The sequence below is a fragment of the Rhamphochromis sp. 'chilingali' genome, assembly GCF_963969265.1.
Source record: "Rhamphochromis sp. 'chilingali' genome assembly, chromosome: 5".
Lineage (NCBI taxonomy): Eukaryota > Metazoa > Chordata > Actinopteri > Cichliformes > Cichlidae > Rhamphochromis > Rhamphochromis sp. 'chilingali'.
In genome coordinates, this window is record NC_137932.1 from 10,945,796 (window position 1) to 10,967,651 (window position 21,856).

Below are 21,856 nucleotides of genomic sequence, written 5' to 3' on the forward strand. Positions count from 1 at the left end.
CCGTTTGACGTCACAGGACGATTAGTTTCTACCAATGACTGTAGAAAACAGTCGTCGTAGTAAAATATAATAAAAACTGAATTAGAATAAGATTGCTAGGCAAAAAAAAATAAGACTGGGAAAAATAAGTTGAAACGTCATGATTTTTAGTTACCGAATTCGACATTTCGAGCTACAACCTGAAATGTTGTATTACCAAAGGAAGGAAGGTTGGGAAAAGAATCCATGGGTACATAATGACATGTGAAACATTAAAATACTCAAAATCGCATATTTTTTCGGTCTAAGATTGTTTTTCATTCATTTTAATTTTATTGATTGATTGTCTTTGTTACACTTTTTCGTTCTGCGTACTCAGCACAAATAGGGTGTCATCAGGTAAATTGGGGCATCAGGTAAAATGAGCCGTTTAAGGTTTAAGTCTCCTAGCTCTTTAATTTTTTACAGGCAATGGCCGTAAAGAATTTTCAAATTGCTGGCAGAACTGTACTTTAACAAAACAAAACAATTGATTTGATTGCTCTATAGTTGCTGTTGTGGGTGGGGAAATGCTTCACATCCAGCTTGGTGAAAAGAACTGAGGGGTGAGTGTTCTGGTTGACAAATCTTTCTTGAAAATGATACGGTTGATTTAAAAAAAGGAAAGAAAATATACATTGATTAAAAAAACGGGCTAATACTTCATTTTGTGATCGTTTCCACCAGATAGCAAGCATCTTCTTTCTTTAGCTATCTTTTTTTAAATAAAAATACATTTTTTATGGGCAGCTCAATTTACCTTAATGAATTGTGGTACATTGAGTCACCCTTTTCAGCTTAAATGAGCCTCCTTCAGCATTGAAATTTGATGGTTCCTTTTATCAAAAAAACAGTAAATATATCAATACATGTCAAATCATATACTAGATACATTTTAACATCTCCTTTCTAATTGTGCAGATCTAAAGTTTGTGGGTGCTTTAGCCTTGATGTAGTATGCATTGTGAGCAATGCACACTTAGATGCACACACACACACACACACACACACACACACACACACACACACACACACACACACACACACACACACACACACACACACACACACACACACAGGAAAAGATGAACTAGCCATGACCAGTTCTCCTCAACCAAGGTGCTTGGAGTGGTTGGGCAACCATGTGTGGAGGTCTGTGCAGGTGAGAAAGGTGAAACTACCACTTGCTTTCTTAACAGCCTTCAACGCGGAAGGTGTTTTCAGTTAAAACATGATTATCTTCAAAGGGAAACGACTACGATGTGAGTGGCTCCAACATTGCCCCGAGAATGTTACTGTTCAGGTCTTAGTTAATAGCAGGATAAATGCTGATCTCTTCTTGGAATGGGGTCAGTTGTTTGTTCAGTCATTACCTCAGGATGACGCCAGACCCATCTTGCTACTAATCTGACAGGCAGCACAAAAGCTATTAAAGTCTGAGTTTTTCTCAGTTTTCTGCCCAGCATGCAGAAAGGCTGCCACTGTTGAAAATGCACAGGCAGGGTTCAGAGGGACAGGAATGTTCCCCTTAAACAAACACATCCTCCAAGAAAGTGCTCTTGCTCCCAGTAAAACAACCGAGAGACCCCTTCCACTTACTTCCCCTTCCCCTTTCAGCAAACCCCCAGACATCACAAGCACCACCAGGCAAAACTCAGACAACACTAGCCACTGCCCAGCCGACCCTAGAATCCATCAGCCCCATTCATCACCCTGCAGTGGTATCCGAGGTGCCCCTAATCTTTACATTCTTGGATGCCGAGGCGGTAGGATCTGAAGAAATAACAGTCAACTTTGAATGTGTTCCTGAGGAAGAGATGGTCTTTAACCTGTTCATACCTCAACTTGTGTTACATTCAGTGATCTGTGTTCCCTGCCAAAATGACAGGACTGTCAGGAAGAGAGCTAAGCCTCCATCATGTAGACTACATTTCCACCAAGGCACTGAAATCTAAAAAGAAAGAAAAGACCAGAAGAAGCAAAGGCACAAAGAAGAATGACATGTCCTTCAAAGCATGTAACGCAGTCTATTGAGACAAAAGTGACCCAGAGGCCACTGAGGAGTGGAGTAGCTGTGGGAAATGCAGCGCCTGAGTCCATGAGACTTGTGGAGAAGAAAACGGTATCTGGGCTGATGGTGGATTCTTCTGTAAAGTCTCTAAGAATTTGTCTTTTTAAAAATAGAACATACAGTTGTTATGAAAATGTTCTAATAATTAATTAATTCTAGTTGTTTTTTAGTAAAATGGTAAATGGCCTGTATTTGTATAGCGCTTTACTAGTCCCTAAGGACCCCAAAGCGCTTTACACATCCAGTCATCCACCCATTCACACACACATTCACACACTGGTGATGGCAAGCTACATAGTAGCCACAGCCACCCTGGGGAGCACTGACAGAGGCGAGGCTGCCGGACACTGGCGCCACCGGGCCCTCTGACCACCACCAGTAGGCAACGGGTGAAGTGTCTTGCCCAAGGACACAACGACCGAGACTGTCCAAGCCGGGGCTCGAACCAGCAAACTTCCGATTACAAGGCGAACTCCCAAACTGCCAAAGTTGTTATTCATGAATTATTAAATCAACACGTGAATGTGTTATGTTTGTTAAAATGAGTTCACTCTAATAATAGTAGTAATAATAATAAAAACGTCAATTTCTCTTCAGATGCATTCCTAGTAATGCTTTATTTTAATCAAAAGTACAAACATCATGAATAATTAATAATTTACAAATGATCAAATCTACACACATCTTTAAAAATATCTTAAAAGTCAGAATATTTTGTTCCAAGCAGAGAATTCTTCAAATCTTGGGCGTCACATTACAGTATTTACAGCAAAGTTCTATTTTTGTTTTTTAATTTATATTAGTTTATTTAATTTGTTGTTGTTTTTTTAAAATTGTATCTTATTTAGTTAGCTTTCTGTTTTTGTAAAGGCTTTTGACCGTAAAAGTCATGTAGCCGCCCACCACCCACCAAAACACCCAAAATGATAAACCTCCTCATACTTGTGTTCTCAAATTTGCAAAAAAGATTTTAACTATTAAAACTATTACTACTAGTTTTGAAAGTAAAAAAAATATTTATTTTGTTAGTTTTCATTTTTGGTTTCAGTCTTATTTCATTTTGTGTTTGTTAAGTTTAGTTTCACAGCAGAATTTGTACACCAAAAAGCACCTAAGTTGTGCCACCCAGAAAAGGACTGGGCCGGTTCCTTTCTGTTTACTTGCTCTTCCAGTATTACTGATAATCACCTCCTTGTTGAGTCTTTCCTGCTTGCAAATCCCTTAAAGAGGTCTCTGGCTTGACTCACCTCACCTGCAGCTACGGTGAATATTCCTGTTATTGCTGCCCTGCTATAGTTTCCACATGCCCACATAATCCCTTTGAACACATGCAGACACTTGATTTAAAAACAAGTGTTTTCAGTATTTAACCTAATACTTAATAAGATTTTATGATCTTGCATATTTCTGCAAATATGACCATGCAGTAGATCTTGTAAGATCTGCAAAAGCAGGGAATTTGAAAATGTAATCTGAATTGCACAATCATTATTCACATTTTTAAAGTCTTTGGTAAGAGTCTGCGAGTTACTGGTATATATAGTATGAAAACAAAGTGGAGGAGATCGACAGAGCTCGAATCAGGTCCTGTTCCTGCTCGGGTGAAAGTCAGGGACAAAAGTAGCAGCCACCGTGATGGGAGTGGAGTATCCGAGAGCAAAGCTATAGAGACCAAGCATCAAACACTTCCATGTGGAACGCAGCGCCTTGCCGACATTCTGAAAGATAAATTGGAAAAATGACTTAATAAATCCACCTATCATTGACCACATTTTTATGATCTATAAATCGACTAATCCACTCATTCAGAGAAGGCAAGAAAGAAAAGAAACAAGCAGCGGTAACAAATGTGATTGTTTCCACACAGGTCATAATCATTTTTACTTTCGCAGTATTCAGACGCTGCATCAGTTCTCAGAGATTCTTCAAAACGCAGGTGAAAATAACAGAAAATCGAAGTTAGGACATAATTTAAGTGTGCGTGCTTTAGAACAATGGCGCAGCAGGAAGAGTGGCACACTGTGAGCACATTCCTCTTCTGTACTCTCTGGACAGGAAAGAGATAACTGGCTGCAGAGGATGCAGGAAGTCAGAAGTTTTACTGGGGAATGCAACAGTCTGCAATTTAAATTAATCAGTAACAAAACCACAACACACTAAAATCTGAGCACCCTTTTATTTATGATTTATTTACCTGGCCTACATTAATGTTTACAAGAAAGACAGAGCTCACGTTCCATTTCCTTATAAATCACACGTGAGCACTGGTTAAAAAGCAACTTGTTCTTTCCAAAAGGAGCCACAAGCCTTTGCTGTGTTTCCTGCCTCTAGATTTCCAGCTGGGGTTTGTTTTGTCTCATGGTCTAGTGGTTTATACATTTGCCTAACAAACAAAAGGTCCCCAGTTTGTTCCTGGGAGGAGACACAAATCTCTTTAGGCCTTTTGCCATGCAGAGCTAAGAAAAAATTCAAGTTATCATCTTGAAATTTCAACTTGTTGACACAGAATTCTGAGTAAATTGAAATTTTGAGATAATAAACCCGAATATTTGACTTATGGATGGCAATTTTTTCAGTAGTGAAAAAAGCTTCCATAGAGGAAGGACATCCGGTGTACAACTCTTCCAAATCAAACATGGGGATCTACCCACTGTGGCGACCCCTTGTGAAAAAGGAAGTAGCCAGAAGTATCTTTATGGGAAATAATTATGATAATGATTATGATAAACAATTCAATAATTGTAGAAAGTAATGATAAACATTAAAAAACAAATGAAGAAAGTGGGGCGCATGCTGTGAGGATGAGAGACTTAATAATTTCACGACAATTTATAGAAGCGATCTTGGCCATTTTGGTCATTTAAATTTGAATCATCAGCTTGCAAAAGATTTATTAGCCCTTTGTTCAATAAACAGCAGAATGTCTGTGTCACGGTTCTGGGTCCGTTGGACCCAGTATTTTGAGTTTATTATGTTTTGGTGTAATTTTGCATCATGGATTGTTTTCTTGTTCTCTTGTGGTTGTGATGATTATTATTATTATTAGAGTTTCATGTTTCTGTTATCCATGTTTTAGGAATTGTGGTTTCATGTATAGTTCAGTTCCATGTGTCCTTTTCTGTCTCTCTGTGTTGAGTCCATGTCTCTGAGTTGTGATTCATGTTTCCTGTTTTATTGTGAAAGTCTGTCTTATGTTAGTGTGTGTGCAGCTTTGTTTCCCCCGTCTCGTTAGCCCTGATCTCCCCCAGCTGTGTCTCCCTTCTGTGGCCCATTCCCCCATTACTACCCTGTGTATTTAAGCCCTGTGTTTTCCCATGCTCGATGTCGCGTCGTACCCTCAGACCCTGCCTGTGTGTTCCTGCTTGGTTTCATGGTTTGGTTTTTGTTTCATGCCAGCAATAAAAGCTGTGGTTTTAGTTACATTTCGTCTCGGAGTCCTGCATTTGGATCCACATTTCCACCTGCCCGCGCACAGAGCCCTGACAGACTGAATCATTAGTTTAAGGCTCATTGATCACATATTTTTTTAAGTGAAAAAAAGATGGAGGCAGAGATTATTTTCAACTTACCCAAACCAGAACTACAAGAAAAGACAAAAGTTTGAACAGTGTAAGTTTTCTCTTGAGTTCACCACATCATTATATTTTAATGTTACTTAAAAGAAGACATGACTCCCCATTAATAAAGAATTTGGGAATTTGCTCTTTGGAAGTTGATTCATGGACTCTTATGTTTTGAGTTTGTTTGTTTGTGCGTGTGCACATGTTATGTTCAGGTCATGAGATAAGGTTGTTGTAAAATTGTTGCTTTCCTATCACTCACGTGGTATGGTTATAAACCTCTCTGCTTAGTAAACTGACTGTAGATGTGCACAGGGTTAAATACAGACATGCACTTGAACTGAGAATGCGAACGCTGAGAAGTTTGAGTGCAGGCTGCCTTCATACAGGAAGTGGGAAACTCCTTTGAACAGCATGTCCTGAGCTCTATTGTGTTAGCCTGAACTGTTGTCCACCTCGGTGCACGTGTCGCCACACGGCTGACACATATGAAGCTATAAAAGATCTCTAGAGAGAATAATCTCTGATAACCCAGAAGTTAGTCCTATTTGCCAAAGGAAAGGCCTCTAAAATATGTGCGTCATCATATCAGCCTTTAATCTTACCTATGATAAAAAGCTTGTTGTGATTATTTACGTTGGAGCATCTTAATCTCAAGATACTTTACACAGTAATGCTGAGAACTGTTTTATTAAGAGTTGTTTAAACCTTGATCAAATAAATTAAAATAATTTGATTGCAGCTGATTGATTTCATACTGAAAGCATTTCAACTTACCCACACTGACTCTATGAAGAAGAAAAAAAATTTGGAGAAAAACTGTCATTAGGCTGGATACACACAGTGAATTTGCAACTTTAAACTTGGATTTGGAAAATTGCACTGTTAGAAAAAAAATGTGTAAAAATAAAAATACACAAACCTTCTTGACTTTTTTGTAGTTTTCCTTCTTCTTTTTCTTCTTCTCTTCTTTTGCCTTGGCTTTCGCCTCATCATCCACCAGTGGCTCGTACCTCTCTGGCAGGAAGGTGAAAAGTGTTTCTCTGTGGCACTTCTCGTGTTGCCTGTTGCTGTCAGCTGTTTGCTGCCCGTCGTTGGACAAAGATGGATCCAGCAGCTCTGGGTGATCAACGCAGTCCACATGCCGCTCATACTTTGCTGCACTTCTGCTGGGACTCTGGCCTGATGCTGTTGCAGGTGAATCTCTCTGAAACAGCCTGGATGGAAGAGACTTGGGCTTCATGTTTACCCGATTGTTGCAGTTCTCTGAGATGTAAGGAGGGGGGAAGAAAGGCACCAGATTCCTCAGGAGGTCAGGTTTGTTGTCAGCAGACGTTATGTGCATGAGTGGAAGTGCATTCCACTGGACCGCCTTGTGTGCTGGGATCTGGCTCAGAGCCCTTAAAGGTGCAAATCCTTCCTCCTCATTAGGCTGACCTCAATAGGTCACAGGGTTTCAGTTGGAATATTTTAATGAAGTACACTGAATAGTTTACCGCAGAGCAAAGTGCAAATCAATAAACTACCTTTTATCTGCACTTTTCTTAGTTTAGGTTTAGTTCAGAGCTAAGGGTAACAGGGTTTCCCACTCTAGTCCAGCTTGGAGCATTGCATCTCTAAGCTGTTTCTTTAGACTGTCTTAAAAATAGCTTATAGCATTTTAAAGAGAGTCATTTTTTTCTGTTTTCTCTCAGTACTGTTTATATGTGCGCAACATCCATTCATTCATACTCTTCTGCTTATCCTTGTCAGGGTTGCAGGGGCGCTGGAGCCTATCCCAGCTAACATAAGAGGCAAGAGGCAGGCTACACCCTGAACAGGTCATCAATCTAACGCAGGGCTAAAACAGACAGACAACCATTTGCAATCAAATTCACACCTATGGACAATAAGACAATTTAGACCTATGGACACATTAGATTCATCAAAATAGCTTAACCCCACTAAATGCATGTCTGTGGTAGGAAGCCGGAGTACCTAGAGAGAACCAACACAGACGTGTAGTTTGCATGCATGGGTTAGGTTAAGTGGCAGTTTTACACTGTGAAAGTGTGTGTGAAAGTGAGCATCAATAGTTATCTGTTCAGGCTGTATCCTGGCTTTTTCCTCATGGTAGCCGGGAAAAGCTCCTTCAACCCTGAACTAGAGAAACGATAGAAAATGGTTGGATGTTTTTATAAATACAAGCAATTTGACCTCATACTGTATGTTCAAAATGTACAAGGTGATGAGCCTGTATAGTTTTACAAACTTAAACTGTCAATATAAACATGAAAAAAAATTTTAGCAAGAAGTTAGAGAAATGTGTTTCAAAATCTTTCTGATTAATATGTCTGTTCAGATCCCTGTTTTAAATAGCACTGTGGTAGAGTAAGGAAAAACTAGTTACTGCCTCTCAGTTTTACTCCTTTGCTGGACAACCAGCTAACATAAATGTGCCATCATCGTGCATTTATGTCCACACTCATAAAGATGGAATGAGAAGTGAAGCCACAGCAGAAGTGACTTAAACCAGAATTATTTTTAATAGGCACAGGATAAGGGAGCAATATCCTGCAGAAACGCTCAATTTAACAGAGTCAATTTTGGATCGACTGAATTGTAATTATCAGTTTTTTTGCGAATGAACTGATGAAGAAAGCAACAGCATTCAGCTCAATGATTTCACCCATGTAGATCCATCTTTTATAACGTCTATGCTCATAATACCATTGCATCCCCCCACCCAAAATCAGAATAATGTGAAAAAGTTTTAGCTCATCCGGCATGAAGGACCAATGAGTTAATACAACAGGAAGATGTCTGTTGCTCCATGACAACAATCCTCCCAGAGGGAAAGATTCATTGAACTTTGCACACAATAACCAACTAATGTTTCTTCACCCATAATTTATTTTTTAAACTGTAAGCTGCCTGAAGTCAAAGGACGAATAGAAGAGGAAGATGTGTTCGGAGACGGGAATTTGGCACGGAGGACATGCTGACACGTGGTGTGAAGGCAGATGATCCACTGCAGTGACCTTAAACCTTTGCTGACAACTACCTCTGCCCAAAATTCAAGGTGTCCCTAAATATTGCATTCATGAGATGATCATGAAGAACAAAAAAAAAAAAAAAAGCCGTTTTCTGAAACAGATTTATAAAATTATCTTTAATTATAATTATCAGTGAGCAACAGGTTGAAATGTCAGTGGGGATGAGGGATTACCCTTAAATTCTTTTAATAAGTACTGGGAAACATATCAGTTAATAAATATAACAATATACATAACATAGGCCAATTACAATAACCAACGGGTGCCCTATATCACCCCTTGCTTTGTGCCACAGCCAAACTACCACACAACCCCTGTAACCTTCAGGACAGCACTAGCACAGTAAATGAGATAGTATAACGTAAGACAGTCAAAGAAACCTTTATAAAGACTATACTTAAAAAAAACAAAAATATGCTCAAAATTTTGGTGTCACAACTGTGTTTTAGGTTTCTTCAGCAGCACCTTAATACACTTACTTGCATTAGACAAACCTGAGGTGGAAAAAGACTCCATGAGGCTACACTTAAAACAAAATAAACCAATTTTGAACTGAATTTAAAGAAACTCAACCCGCGCTTACGATGACCCCATTTACTCCTCCAATGTGCCCGTTTTCAAGTCCGTTAACGGTTATTTTTTCTTGTGGGTATAAAAACACTCCTTCCCTGTAACTGTACTTATCTGAACATACAACATTTTTATTACTGTCTGAATCCAGTATTAGAGAACAAAATCTTTGACAAACAGCACACTGAACAGTTATTTTTGTTTACATGAACAAAGCTGAGGCTTCTCAAAACCGAAGTTTAGCTGAGAAGTAACTAACTTGCGGCTGAAGGCCTTCAATATTACAAACATTTCCGAAAAGCTGGCATCAGTGTTTCAGAGGCACTTTAAGGTTTTATCATGTTAAACAGAGCTAGCAATATTACTGGTCCTCGTCTTCACTTCTCTGCGTATTTCTCTGGCCCCGGTCTGGATCTTTGAGGCGGAGGATGCGGATGATTTTGCTTTCTGGAAGGGAACTTAACATAAAATAAAAATAAATAAAAAATTATGATGTGAATACTGAAACCAAGCAGCGCATTGAAGTCACACGACCTTTACCCTACAGTGGCTTAGTCTACAACGACCAAGTCAATAAATCACATCTGGGTGGTCTAGCTGCTGTAGCACACAAATGCTGTATATAAACACACAGAGGTTGTGTCAGTGGTTACCTCATGTTCTGTGGGGTTAAGAAAATGAACTGTCTGTAGCGCTGACTGGCAGCCACCTTCAGCATCATGTCCATGGATATCCTTCTGTTCACCATGTCCTATTTAAAGAGAACACCCAAAGCCAATGTTATCTTTAAATGGGGCCAAACCCAGTGGGACAGTTTTGCAACTATAACGAAGTGTTGCATATTCTCTGTCTCCTTATCGTTTGTTGTTTTTACTGATGATTATCTCAGTTTGCAATATGCATGCACCCGCAATCTAAACATAAATATAATGCGAACGAAAACTATTGTATTACCATGTAAACATCAAACTCATCAAGACAGCGGAAAGGCGCCTCTGTGATCGCCCATAGAGAGAGGACAAAACAAACAGTGGAGAAAGAGCGCTCCCCTCCGGACAGCAAGCGCATGTCACTCAAGTCAGCCTTGTTTCCTTGGCCTGGCTGCACCTACAAAGTTATCATAAGAATAATGAGTCTCTGTTTAAATAATAATAATCAAAAACCTTTAGGCACTTTAATATAAATCTGAGGCTGTAGTGGCCTCTTACTGATGAATGAAAAAAAGGCTTACGGAAATGGAGAGGGTTTCGTTCTTGTGATCAAAGATCATACTTCCACTGTAGCCTCTCTGGGCTAACATGCTATCAAAGTAGTATTTACAGCGGGCTGACAGGAACCTATGATACCAAGAGAGAGAGAGAGAAAAGTAATCATATAACCGCAATCTTAAAAATATAAATATAAAAAATAGAACTTTACGTATAGACTTCAGAGGGACCTGTAGGAGTATTTAACAAATTGTTGTCAAATATGGTACTAAAGCTACTAGAACTACAAGTCCAGGTTTTGAAGAATTAAAAATTCAATTTGATCGATCCAAATAAACATGCAGTGTCTGTGATTAAGCTAGGAGAGAAGATGAAACCTGAAAGTAACTAATGCTCGTGACTAGCTAAACCTGTGTGTGAAGCAGCGCACCCTTTTGGGGAAAGTTTGTGATATGTGTGATGAGTTCTTATCTGCCAATGAACAACGATGTCATGGTCACAGTCAATAGCGATAGCTCGCCAATCAAGGCGACTTTTTTGATGCATTAAAATTAATGTTGTCCATTAGTGCGGGATTCATCCATTTCTTTTCTTCCACTCATCCAAATCCAAGTGTTTGTGTGGAGCAACTATACTGACCCATCATCAAATGATAGGAAACAGCAAGATGTTTGTGACTGTTGAACTGATATTTAAATCTGTGCTTATTAGTGGAAAAACTTACATGGTGGGCATGAGACGGGTGAGATATTTTACACAGAAAAAGACCCCAAAAACCTCTAGGCTGTTGTTTTGTTTTAATATCTTGTTCTATCATTTTGTAGTGCAGGGGCTAACTGGAGGGTCATTAGCATGAGCTCCTTTTAAGTACACATATGTGGGCAATGCTTTGAATTTGATTTCAAAGATTCAGTGTTTTATGTTTATATATTCATGTAATTTAAAGTGAGGTTTAAAAAAGCATCAGGCCAAAATACCTTCATTTGAACAGATTTGCACATGTGCTGTCTGGACTGTTAAGCTAACATTTGTTTTAAAAATCTGACTAGTCACTCGGTCTATAACTAGACAAAAAAAGTTCCGATTCAGAAGCCACAGTCTTAATAATTTAATAATTATTACCTGGATTACAGATGTAACTATTTACTCTCTTTTACTTTATTGCACAGGTAAGTACATCACTGCAAAATACAAACAGCAAACTATGAATTCACCACTTACCTCCTGAGCTCAGCATAAGCCTGAAGTCTGTGGTTCATAACACTGTCGAGGCTTTTGATGAAGCTGTTGAGGTTCTTCATTTGCTGTGTCATGTTCTTGTAGCTCTCCAGAGCCTCGTGGTACTGCCTGTAAGTGGAAAAGGAAATCAATTCATATTTGGCGTCAAGGAAGGACATCAGTTTAAAATGCGTGTACATTCAACACCTCACAGAAACATCACTGAAATCATGTCAGTAATACACCGTGAGGATCCAATACCTCACAATCTCCTCACGGTCTCCCTGTTGTTCCTTCTGTGAAGTGATCTTAAGCTTGAGACGACTGATCTCGCTGTCCAGGCTCCTGGCTGACCGACGGCTCTCCACACGTTCCAGACAAATCTCTTTGGCTTTGGCCACTGACATCTGAGTCACAGAGCAAAACAAACCAATATTTTAGCTGCTAAATACAGGCAAAACTTCAAGAGACAGTGCTATTTAACTCCTAAAACTAAAGCAGATACATTGTATACAAAGTGCTTTTCTGATACTCATACCTCGTACTCCTTCTCTTTGCTTTTAAGGTTGCCTTCAAGAGTTTGAATGTTGTGGAGATGGGCACTGCGTTTCTCATCATAGTGTTTCTTGTGATGTTTGCATTTTATCACCTCCTGGTCAGTTTTACTGAGATCCTCCTGTATTAAGAGAAAGCAAATAAAGAATTCGGTAAAAACAGACAAACACCAACTCGGAGACAGGGCACGGTGGGCTGGCATGGCCAACACACAAAGAGTTAGAATCACACCAAATTATCAGGGTTGATATAATGTTAGGTAGTTGCATTGACACAATGTCCTTACCAATCTTACTGATCACTGAATGCACTGTAGACTACAAGTCACATTTAGCAGTACGTACACAGGAAAAAAATCATTTAGATCACGTTTGATATCCTGTTTTCACCTTATTTCTTGACTTTACTGCCAACTGTCTCAAATAAAAGAATAGCACATAGTGTCACTACAAGATTGCAACATTAAAAAGTTGTCCCCCCCATATATCTACTGAAAGTTACTTCATTTGATTGACCTGATACCTTATAAGTCAAGAATTTAGCAACTGAAAAACAAAGGTTCTCACACTGGGTCTTTCTTTCAATATTACCTTGACTGAGTCAGCCTCCTCTGCGATAGTGTTAATGCGCTCTTTGTGCTGCTTGTATTCCTGCTCTGCCTTTTCATAAGAACCCTTGAGGTCGGCCATTTGGGCCAGTCCCTCATCTAACTCCACTCGCTTGGACTTGATCTTGGTAACAATCTCATGAAGATCCTCCTCCTGTTGAAAATTAGAGATAATGGTGTATCATAAGAGTAGATCTGGTTGACATTATGTACAATATTTAAAAACTCTAAACCAAAATAAGCTGGGACAATGCTTATAGTGTAAATAAAAAGAGAATTCTTCTATTTGTAAATCTCATAAAAATCACAGAAAACAGATCGAATGTTTAAAGAGACATTCTACTTTTCAGGAAAAACATTAGCTCATTTTCAATTTGAAAGCAGACACAGGTCTTAAAACAAGTTGGGATGGGGGAAAAAATGGCTGGAAAAGTAAGCGGTACTACAAAACAGATGGATAAACATAAAATTAATTCGGTTTCTATGATTTTGTTCTCAGAATTAAAGCTGGACAATTTATTTTCTATGTTCTATTGTGAACAAAATATGGGTTAATGGGATTTTCAAACCACTGCATTCTGCTTTTAAATTTTACACAGCATCCCAATTTGTGGGATATAGCCAGCTCTAAGTCCAGTACAAGTGTGCATCTTTTTATACAGATGGAAAAATACATGGTGTTCTTTACAGACCAGGGGCCTGAGGTCCTCTGACTGAGGCTCTTCAACATTTTGTAGATCTGTGAGCTCTAGCTGCAACTTTGTGGCCTTGTCCTAAAACAAACACACAGACTTTGTTAGCAAATTCATTTCATATGATATCAGAACACTTTGTTCTCTTTCTAATGGATAAAGTATATCAAAGTAAGTGAAATGAATGACTAATATGCTTTAAACCCCAAATATGATTATATTAAAATATTAAAACTGAAAATACAAATTCTATTAGTATTCTTATCTGCCCTTCAGAAAATACCACTAACTTTAATGGTCTTTTGCTCTTGATGGGCTCTTCTTAGTAGGCCTTCATTTTCCTTGACGTCGTCATCCAACTTTCTCATCTGCTGCTGGAAGCGTGATGCTTGACCTTTCTGGTTTTCCAACTCCCTCTGTAAGTGTCTGAGAGGAATCAAAGAGACAAGGAGAGGCGAAAATGGAGAGACGTGGACAGAACATTTAAAGCACAAGTTTAAAGTCTAAAGACAGAGAATAAAATACGAGTTTTCATGTGTACAAGTCAGACATATACCTGATCTCCTCCTCAACATCTCCTGAGAGATAGTTGGCTCTAGTCTGCTCAGCAGCATAACTCCGGTTAGTAAAGATCTGATCTCCATCCTTAGAGAAAGCATGGATGCAGTTCGCAGGAGGATTTTTGCTCTGCATCACTCTCCGAGCTTCTGTTCGATTCTATCAACAAGGAAAACATGTAAATATGACATGAAGTCTGAACACAGAGTTCAGAAGGTAAGGAGCAGACATCTCTTCTATGGTATCCAAAGTCTGACTCCACATAAAGAATCTGTCAAATATTCTTATACAAATTTGAATAAAAAATAGATATAGTAAATATTAAGAAGCTTTCAAAAACATTATAGGTCTCTGCCATATTTCTGACCCAGCAGCTGAGGTTTAGGCAGATTTGTGACCATAACCACACTGACTCCACTGTGCAAAAGGTCAGATTCCTATTCCTGTACCTATGAAGCGCCTTGAGGCGACTTTTGTTGTGATTTGGTGCTATATAAATAAAATTGAATTGAATTGAATTAGATTCCTTGACTTGGATCATTTTCATTAAAGCAAAAATTCAGGCAACATTCAGGAGACTCGGTCAGGCAAATAAACAAATAAACTTTCAGGCACTGTTCGGCAAATGTACAGGTAGCTGTGTACACAATAAGCTGACTTTGGCAGGTATAAAACTTTGATGTAATAGCCATTCAGGTTGTAGAGAAGATCAGATCAGGGATAAGCTTAATAGACCTAAACAGCTGATTCATTATGGTTTGTTCACATGCTTAAGGCCCTTCAGTTCATTTACAGTATACTTTATCTAATATATGGCTTACTTTACACATTGCATCATATAAAAAAAGACATGTCTAACCACTCAATGTGCAACTATGGCTACCATCAAGCATCTTGTGTTGAAAAAAAGTTATGCTTTACCTTAATGAGCAGAATGCTCTCTATGCCCTTCTGATCGATCAGACAGTTGGCCACAACTGGGTCCTCAATTTCTAGAGCCTGAAGCACGGAGGGGTAGTTCGGATGACTGACAGCCCTGACACAAAACACATCAAAACTAATTTCGATTCATTTTTTCAGATATTTTGTAATAATTAAGTAATAAGCTACATAAAGAAAATCTTTATCATACATAATATATGTATGTATGATAAATTGGGCAGGGATAGCTCAGTATGTAGAGTGGTGGCCCCATGATCGGAAGGTCGGGGGTTCGACTCCACTGAACGGCTACCCTGAGGTACCCCTGAGCGAGGTACCGTCCCTACACACTGCTCCCCGGGCGCTGCATTGGTGGCTGCCCACTGCTTCACTGGGTGAATGGGTTAAATGCAGAGGAACTATTTCCCTATGGGGACTAACACATGCACATTACATTACATTACATAATATTTTCCAAAAGAAAAAAGTTACAACATTTGAGATGCACTAACACTCACTCTGAAGAAGGATACCTTCTAACTGAATACTTGTTGTATTAATTGTACTTTGCACAACTATTTTATATATATATAATTAAACCTCTATACTCACTTTCTTCTTGTATCATGAACTTGTGAGATGAAATTGCTAGTTATGATAGCAGGTCTGCGACCTCCTTGAAACATTTTGGCCATGAGGCCCTGCAGAACCTTCTCATCTTCATAGTTATCACATGTGAAGGCCAGCAGCTGGCCTTTAAGACATACTTCTACGGCCAGTGCGAGCTCTGGGTCCTTCAGACTAATTAGGTAACCTGTAAAAGAGAAGGAAAGTTAGAAGTGTTTTTTTGTTGCCACACATTTTGCACTGTGGTTGCGCACTTTGGGGGGGGGGTGGGGGGGGGGGGGGGGGGGTGGGCACATGCTACACTTTCTGTGCATAACCAGGTCTTACCCAACGGTCCTCGAGGTCTGTGCTTGAAATGGCCTCTTCTGTGAGATTCCTGAATGGCGTTTAGCAGCGCAGGCATCTGCTCTCCAAAACGCCGCAGCCGATTGGACCGACTGCTCTCCATTGTCTGCAGATTCCTCCTGTTGGCTTCAATGGACCTCTGGAGAACCTCCTGCTCTCTCCTGAAAACAAACAGGGGGGCAAAATACAGTCATTTCTAGAGAATAGCTTCAATTAGAAACTGCAAATACATTCCTTTAAGCTACCCTAGAATCAGCAATTATTGGTTATTGCATGTACAATGATTTTCCTTTGGTGCATTGTTTTACCTCATTTTTCCTTGTTCTTCTTTGGCGCGACTGATGGCATGCTGATACTGGTCAATCTGTTGGCCCAGTGTAGAGATCTGATGCTTCAGGTTTTCCAGCTCAGTCTGGATCTGCTCGATCCTTTCTGCTCTGGCTTTGCTCTCTGCTCCCGTTTTCTGACTGATGCTAGAGGTAAGAAAAGGGGTGTGATGAAATAAAGCACAGGCGAGCCAAAACAGAATAAATAACTTTTCAACCTCAATTTAATGCAGAAGACAACTAAATAAGATGACACAAAACCTCAGCTTGAGATCTTTTATCCTCGACATCAGCTGAGTTTTGTCCTTTTCCAAGTCTCTCAGGTTGGCTTTGCATCTGTGGACTGTGACCTGATGTGCACACGTAAATGAAGAGTTAAATATTCACAAGTTGACGTACAAGCATCACAAAGATAACAGTCATTTTTTAAAACTAATTTTGAATTAATTATATGACAGAATGGTGATGCAGCGCTCCTATACTGATGACGACAAACAAACAAACAAAAAAACACATCAGATGATGGAAAGCCACTGCATCTGCTGAGGAACACAAATGCACTTAGACACTGCTCAGCACTATAAACTAAGCCTCAGACTTGCTACATAAAATCATTAAGTACTTGTAAAAAGTGAACGAGCCGACTGTCAGAAATCCACCATATGCTGCGGTTAGTGCACTCAACTCTCACCTCGCTGGATTTTAAAAGGTTGTTGCGTTTCTGCGACTCAGTCTTGAGCTCAGCACATTTAGGTTGAAGCTCCTGGACTTGCTGTGTGATCCTCTCTAGCTGTTCCTGGACCTGTTTGTACTTTTTCTCTGCTTCATCGACCTTATTCTGCATGATCAAAAAGGTTTAGGGTTAAAAGGTTACAGAATGAACAGTCCAAAAGTCTGAGCCATAAAACTGAAGTAGCAATTACTTAATTAGTAGTAATTTGTGTTAATTCTAAAAGAATTATTAACATTTGAGATGTGTTATATGTTGATTTCAGGGTTACTACCGAAGAAGTTTCATACCTTCCATTCGTTCACCTTGTCGTCATATTTCTCTGTGGATCGTCTGTCTGCCTGCAGCTTCTCCTTCATTGGCTCTAAGTCCTTCTCCATCTCAGTCACCTGCAACATTTAACATATTTGTACAGGAATTAAAATTTAAACAAGTGATCTTAACTAAATAGGGAAAGGGAAATACTGGAAAATTGCGGGAAGTTGGAGGAAAATGATCTCACCAAAGCCCAAGCCATCTGCTTCTGCAACTCCTCCAGTTTGGTGTTCATTTCATCAAGTGAAGCCAGGCTCCTGTAACGGTCCTCCTTCTCCAGGTACTTCCGTTTTAGGTCTTTCAAGCACTAGGAATGACCACAAATGAATATTAAAAGATGCTTTAAAACAAAACTTAGCTGTGCAATCCAAATAAAAGGGTTTAAATTCAAGAAATGTAATAATATCACTACTGCCCATTTCAGCGACACAAATACATACTTCACTGTGTTGCTCAACTTTATCCTCTGTGAGATGCTTAGTGGTTTTGATGTAGATAAAGTCCTCTCTCATCTGCTCCAACTGGGTGGCTTTCATAAAAAACTGCAGAGAGAAAAATAGATTAAAAACAACCGGGGCTTATTTATAGTTAACAGTTAACAAATTCAAACAAGGAGATTGTGCTGCAAGTTAGGGAGCAGGCTAACAAGATGATCAAGCTGGTATAGAATAGAATAAACCTTTATTATCCTACGGATAAGAAATGTGGGTGTTACACAGCTCTTATAGCAAGGGGAATATATAAGGTCCTGTATACATAAGCAACTGAAGTTTGTATATGGTTTGCCATTTTACCAATCAAAACAAAACTGCAGATGAGGCTGGTGACAGCATCATTAGATATGTATATATGTGATCAGAAATTCCAAATGTACCAGAACAACATCTATACCAAATCTCTTCCATGCTAAATCTAAACTCTTATTGGCATTAGATTCGAATCAAAGAAGAGGGTTTTTGTTGCTAGAAGCTACTAACCAAACACATTTGGGCAGTCTTTTGTTACATGCAGGTAAAGAGTCTGTGTGGAGAATAAGAGAGGTGAAATAGAAAAGCTATTTTGTCCACACCCCCGCCCCCGCAATTTCCAAACAAATATTTGCATTTGGAAACAATGACTGGCAGATGAAACAGAGTGTTGGCCTGCCGGTTGGTTTTATATGTACTGGCCACACCAGAAGCCCTACAAATAGGCACAAACTTAATTGCCTTGACTGACAATCATTTTCATAGGTACCATAAAGAAACACGTTTCACGGTGTAGCAAACTGTCCACCCAATGCTGCTGTGTGGCTTAAACATGCAAGTACTCTGAACTAACCTTGTACTTGTCCCCCTCTCCTTTAGAATGTAGGAAGTACTTGCTCATTTCCTGAGTGAGAACTGATACAGGATTGTTGACCTTTGGGAGAGAAAACACATTAATAAGCATGACAGTAACACAGGTTCACGTGACACCCTTTAACAACTGACATGGCCCCACAATTTGTTGCTTAAGTTTCAGCTCAAATGTTGAAATTGTACAGATAAATACAGCTAAAATCACAGCATAGTCAAAAGTGCAGTTTAACCAGAACATCAATGTGTGAAGGACAAAAACAGAGTTGGCTGAAAGTTGGCGGTAGAGCATCTCTGAGTTACATGAAAGAAGACCTGCATCTCTCATACCTGAATATTGAAATTATCCAGAATAGAGACAAGTTCTTCCTTTTTGGTTGAGATTAGCTGACCTGTAAGAGAGAGAAAAAACAAAAAGAAAAACATTGTGAACATTCACTTTACTCTCACTGACGATTTTCCAGACTCCATTAAATGACTCATCTTTGTTCTTTCTGTTCTTATTTTAAATCAATGGACAATTATAAATATACTTATGGAGAATTTACTGCAAATAGTTTGCTGCAATATCTAAATTTACAAACTCCTTCGCATTTTTACCTGATTTACTTCTCAGCTTATATGTTCTCAGTCCGTCCCGAGTTATCCTTAGATCTAGAATAATAGCCGACCCATACACCTCTGGTTTGTAAGCATCCCTTCCTTTATTACGCAATGTGATGGAAACATCAGCTGAACTGAGGAGACAGAAATGCACATCAAGGGTCAGATACTTGCGTTTGTTATTTGTAATTACTTTTCACATTTATGATGTGCTCTCTCATCACAAAATAAGATAACAGATAGTGCGTGACGGATAAAAAAATTATTGTGAAATCACCTTTCTCCTTCCTTCACAAAACCCCTGAGGGATGATCCTCTATTTGTAGCCTGGGCATTCCCGCCTAAGGCAACTATGAGAGCTGTCAAAACGGCGCTCTTTCCACCTGTCACAAAACAATTGGCACACAAAAACTGAACAGACAGGACACTGTAATAAACAAAGATTTATGGACGATAATAACAGCCACTGAGTTTCCACTTCACATTTTATAAATGCACCGAAACAACTTCAAACCACTAATAACACCATATAAATAATGACATTTGCAGACATGTGCAACAGAAAGCACCAGCACTGAGAAAGCAACAAGATCTCACTAAACCAAAGTGATTAACTAGTAATTATTAGTTAATAATTTTTCAACTATTTTCAGCAATGATAGAAGCCTTTACATGATAATTACAGCACACAATAGAGACATTTTGGCCAAAATGTAAATATAGGGTTGCAGCCTGCATTGGCATGAAACGAGGGGGATTCAGAAGCCTCGTTACATCTCCGATCTGCCAGATAAGATAGTGCACTTACTTCCGTTGTTGCCAACAACAAAGTTGACATTGGAACCAAAGGTAAACGGGCCAAGGAGCGAGTGGCACATAAAATTCTTCAGAGTGATACTTTCTACAATCCCAGCATCACTCACCACCTCCGCACCACACTGCAACTGCACACAAAGTAACAAGTATCCACACTGTGAGCCTCTATCCTTTGCATTCTCAGAGAATTATTTAAGAAATAAGTAAATACACGAGGGTGAAATTAAACAAAAACTGGAAATCAAACAAAACTAGCGTGCTTCACTGCACGGCAGACGTACATTACTCAGAATGGGATCTTCCTGGTCACTGTCAGCAGCATTTTCACTTTCATTCACCGATCTGGATCTCTTGTTGGGATTTTCATTGACGGAGGTGCCCTTCCTTTTAGACATCGTAGACACCCCGTGTTGCTTTTAACGGTAAAAAGAAGAAGAAGAAGAAGAAGAAGAAGAAGAAGAAGAAGAAGAAGAAGAAGTAATAATAGAAAGCGACAGAGTGAAAGAAACCTGATACACATATAAAACTACTAGCACAGTCAGACATCTATTTAAACTGTCGAATCAGCTCTCCATCTAAATTCTGCCGTCACGTCGGCTGCTAGTTAACGGATATGAGTTTTAAAGCATTGCCTGCAGTTTAAACCGCGACATTAGTAGCTTAATTAAGTTTAGTTACACACGTTACAGGACTAGCTTAGCTGGCTAACTAAGGCTACATGCTAAAAAGAAAGTCAACGACTGTCTATCCAAACGTGAGTCGAGTTTGCTGCGGGTTAGTTTTGTGCCGCCTTAAGTAACTGGAAGCGCAGGTATGGTATTTTGCGGAGTGACAACTGACCTACCTTGCGGTACCCTCACACTCTCCGACGCAACTGATGGGAACGACCACCAGACCGGCTATCGAATTCGCGCCCGCTATCCGCTTTGAAATCTCGCGGGAATACGCGAGATCGAGAAATCTGAACAGCTATTTAAAAAAAAGTAAAAAATAAAGAAAATGAAATATTATAGACTTTAACAATGAAGAAGAGAGTTAAAGAGAAGCAACGTGTAAGAATAAATTAAATGAAACAAACAAACAGTTGCCAGATTAATTCTTTAAGTAACAACGAATTAGTGCTGTAGTTGTGCTTTAATTGTACTAATGCTTTAGTTGTACCCTTTCCTTTCGCAGTCGTAGCATGCGGAAAGCTCCTGCTGTTTGTGTGTGTGTCAGATGATTATTTTACTGTACTCGGATGATTCTCCGGTGGAAATGTCTGTATTTAAACACACATTTACTAGAATTGAATGCAACGAGCATTTTCTAATTAAATATTATTGTCAAATGAACTCGCATATAGCTCTTTTTTGTCTCTTCAGTTCTTTGTATTTGCCTGGTTCCACTCATTGTAGACGTTAATATCACAACACTCTTTAGGCTGTTATTTGGGGTAGGAACCTGCAGTCATGTGCAGCATTTATCCACCCATCATCCAATTCACGGCCACACAATTTTCATTTTCATTTAATCAGCACAGAGGACCGCCAACACCCTGCTACCTTCACTACCTTCAGGTCTACAAAACCATCAAGGCCTCTTCTCATCCAAGCCACCATCTGTTCACTCTGTTGCATTCTGGAAGTATCAAAGTACTGAACTCTGTCTCATGACAAGGTGCACTACCACCACTCGGAACACCCTGTGTAATATTACTAAAGACTGTGAAACAGATATTCATATGTGTGTCAAACCCATTTCT

General features: G+C 39.3%; 2 protein-coding genes across 3 annotated transcripts; both read right to left on the minus strand.

The window, feature by feature from the left end:
• Window positions 1–2,700: 2,700 nt before the first annotated feature.
• On the minus strand, window positions 2,701–7,001 carry LOC308397497 (required for drug-induced death protein 1-like). Its single transcript, XM_080883427.1, has 2 exons — window positions 6,572–7,001; window positions 2,701–3,807 (listed from the first exon to the last, which is right to left on the minus strand). Exons 1-2 carry the CDS (start codon window positions 6,992–6,994, stop codon window positions 3,670–3,672), a joined length of 561 nt encoding a protein of 186 aa, XP_080739553.1. The 5' UTR covers window positions 6,995–7,001; the 3' UTR covers window positions 2,701–3,669.
• A 1,784-nt stretch (window positions 7,002–8,785) lies between these two features.
• Window positions 8,786–21,045, minus strand: LOC308397416 (structural maintenance of chromosomes protein 6). 2 transcript variants are annotated; one of them, XM_080883333.1, is made up of 27 exons: window positions 20,957–21,045; window positions 20,394–20,525; window positions 20,105–20,240; window positions 19,574–19,679; window positions 19,294–19,430; window positions 19,024–19,085; window positions 18,677–18,757; window positions 17,797–17,898; window positions 17,544–17,663; window positions 17,332–17,430; window positions 17,003–17,149; window positions 16,573–16,661; window positions 16,294–16,458; window positions 15,968–16,146; window positions 15,626–15,827; window positions 15,014–15,128; window positions 14,091–14,251; window positions 13,825–13,960; window positions 13,535–13,615; window positions 12,826–12,996; window positions 12,219–12,356; window positions 11,942–12,087; window positions 11,684–11,809; window positions 10,486–10,591; window positions 10,209–10,361; window positions 9,908–10,005; window positions 8,786–9,712 (listed from the first exon to the last, which is right to left on the minus strand). In XM_080883333.1, the coding sequence occupies exons 2-27, from the start codon at window positions 20,505–20,507 to the stop codon at window positions 9,616–9,618; spliced, it is 3,267 nt and encodes a 1,088-aa protein (XP_080739459.1). In that variant the 5' UTR covers window positions 20,508–20,525; window positions 20,957–21,045; the 3' UTR covers window positions 8,786–9,615. The 2 variants fall into 2 exon arrangements, with proteins under 2 accessions (XP_080739459.1, XP_080739460.1); XM_080883334.1 differs by having other exon boundaries at window positions 20,953–21,025.
• Window positions 21,046–21,856: the final 811 nt, after the last annotated feature.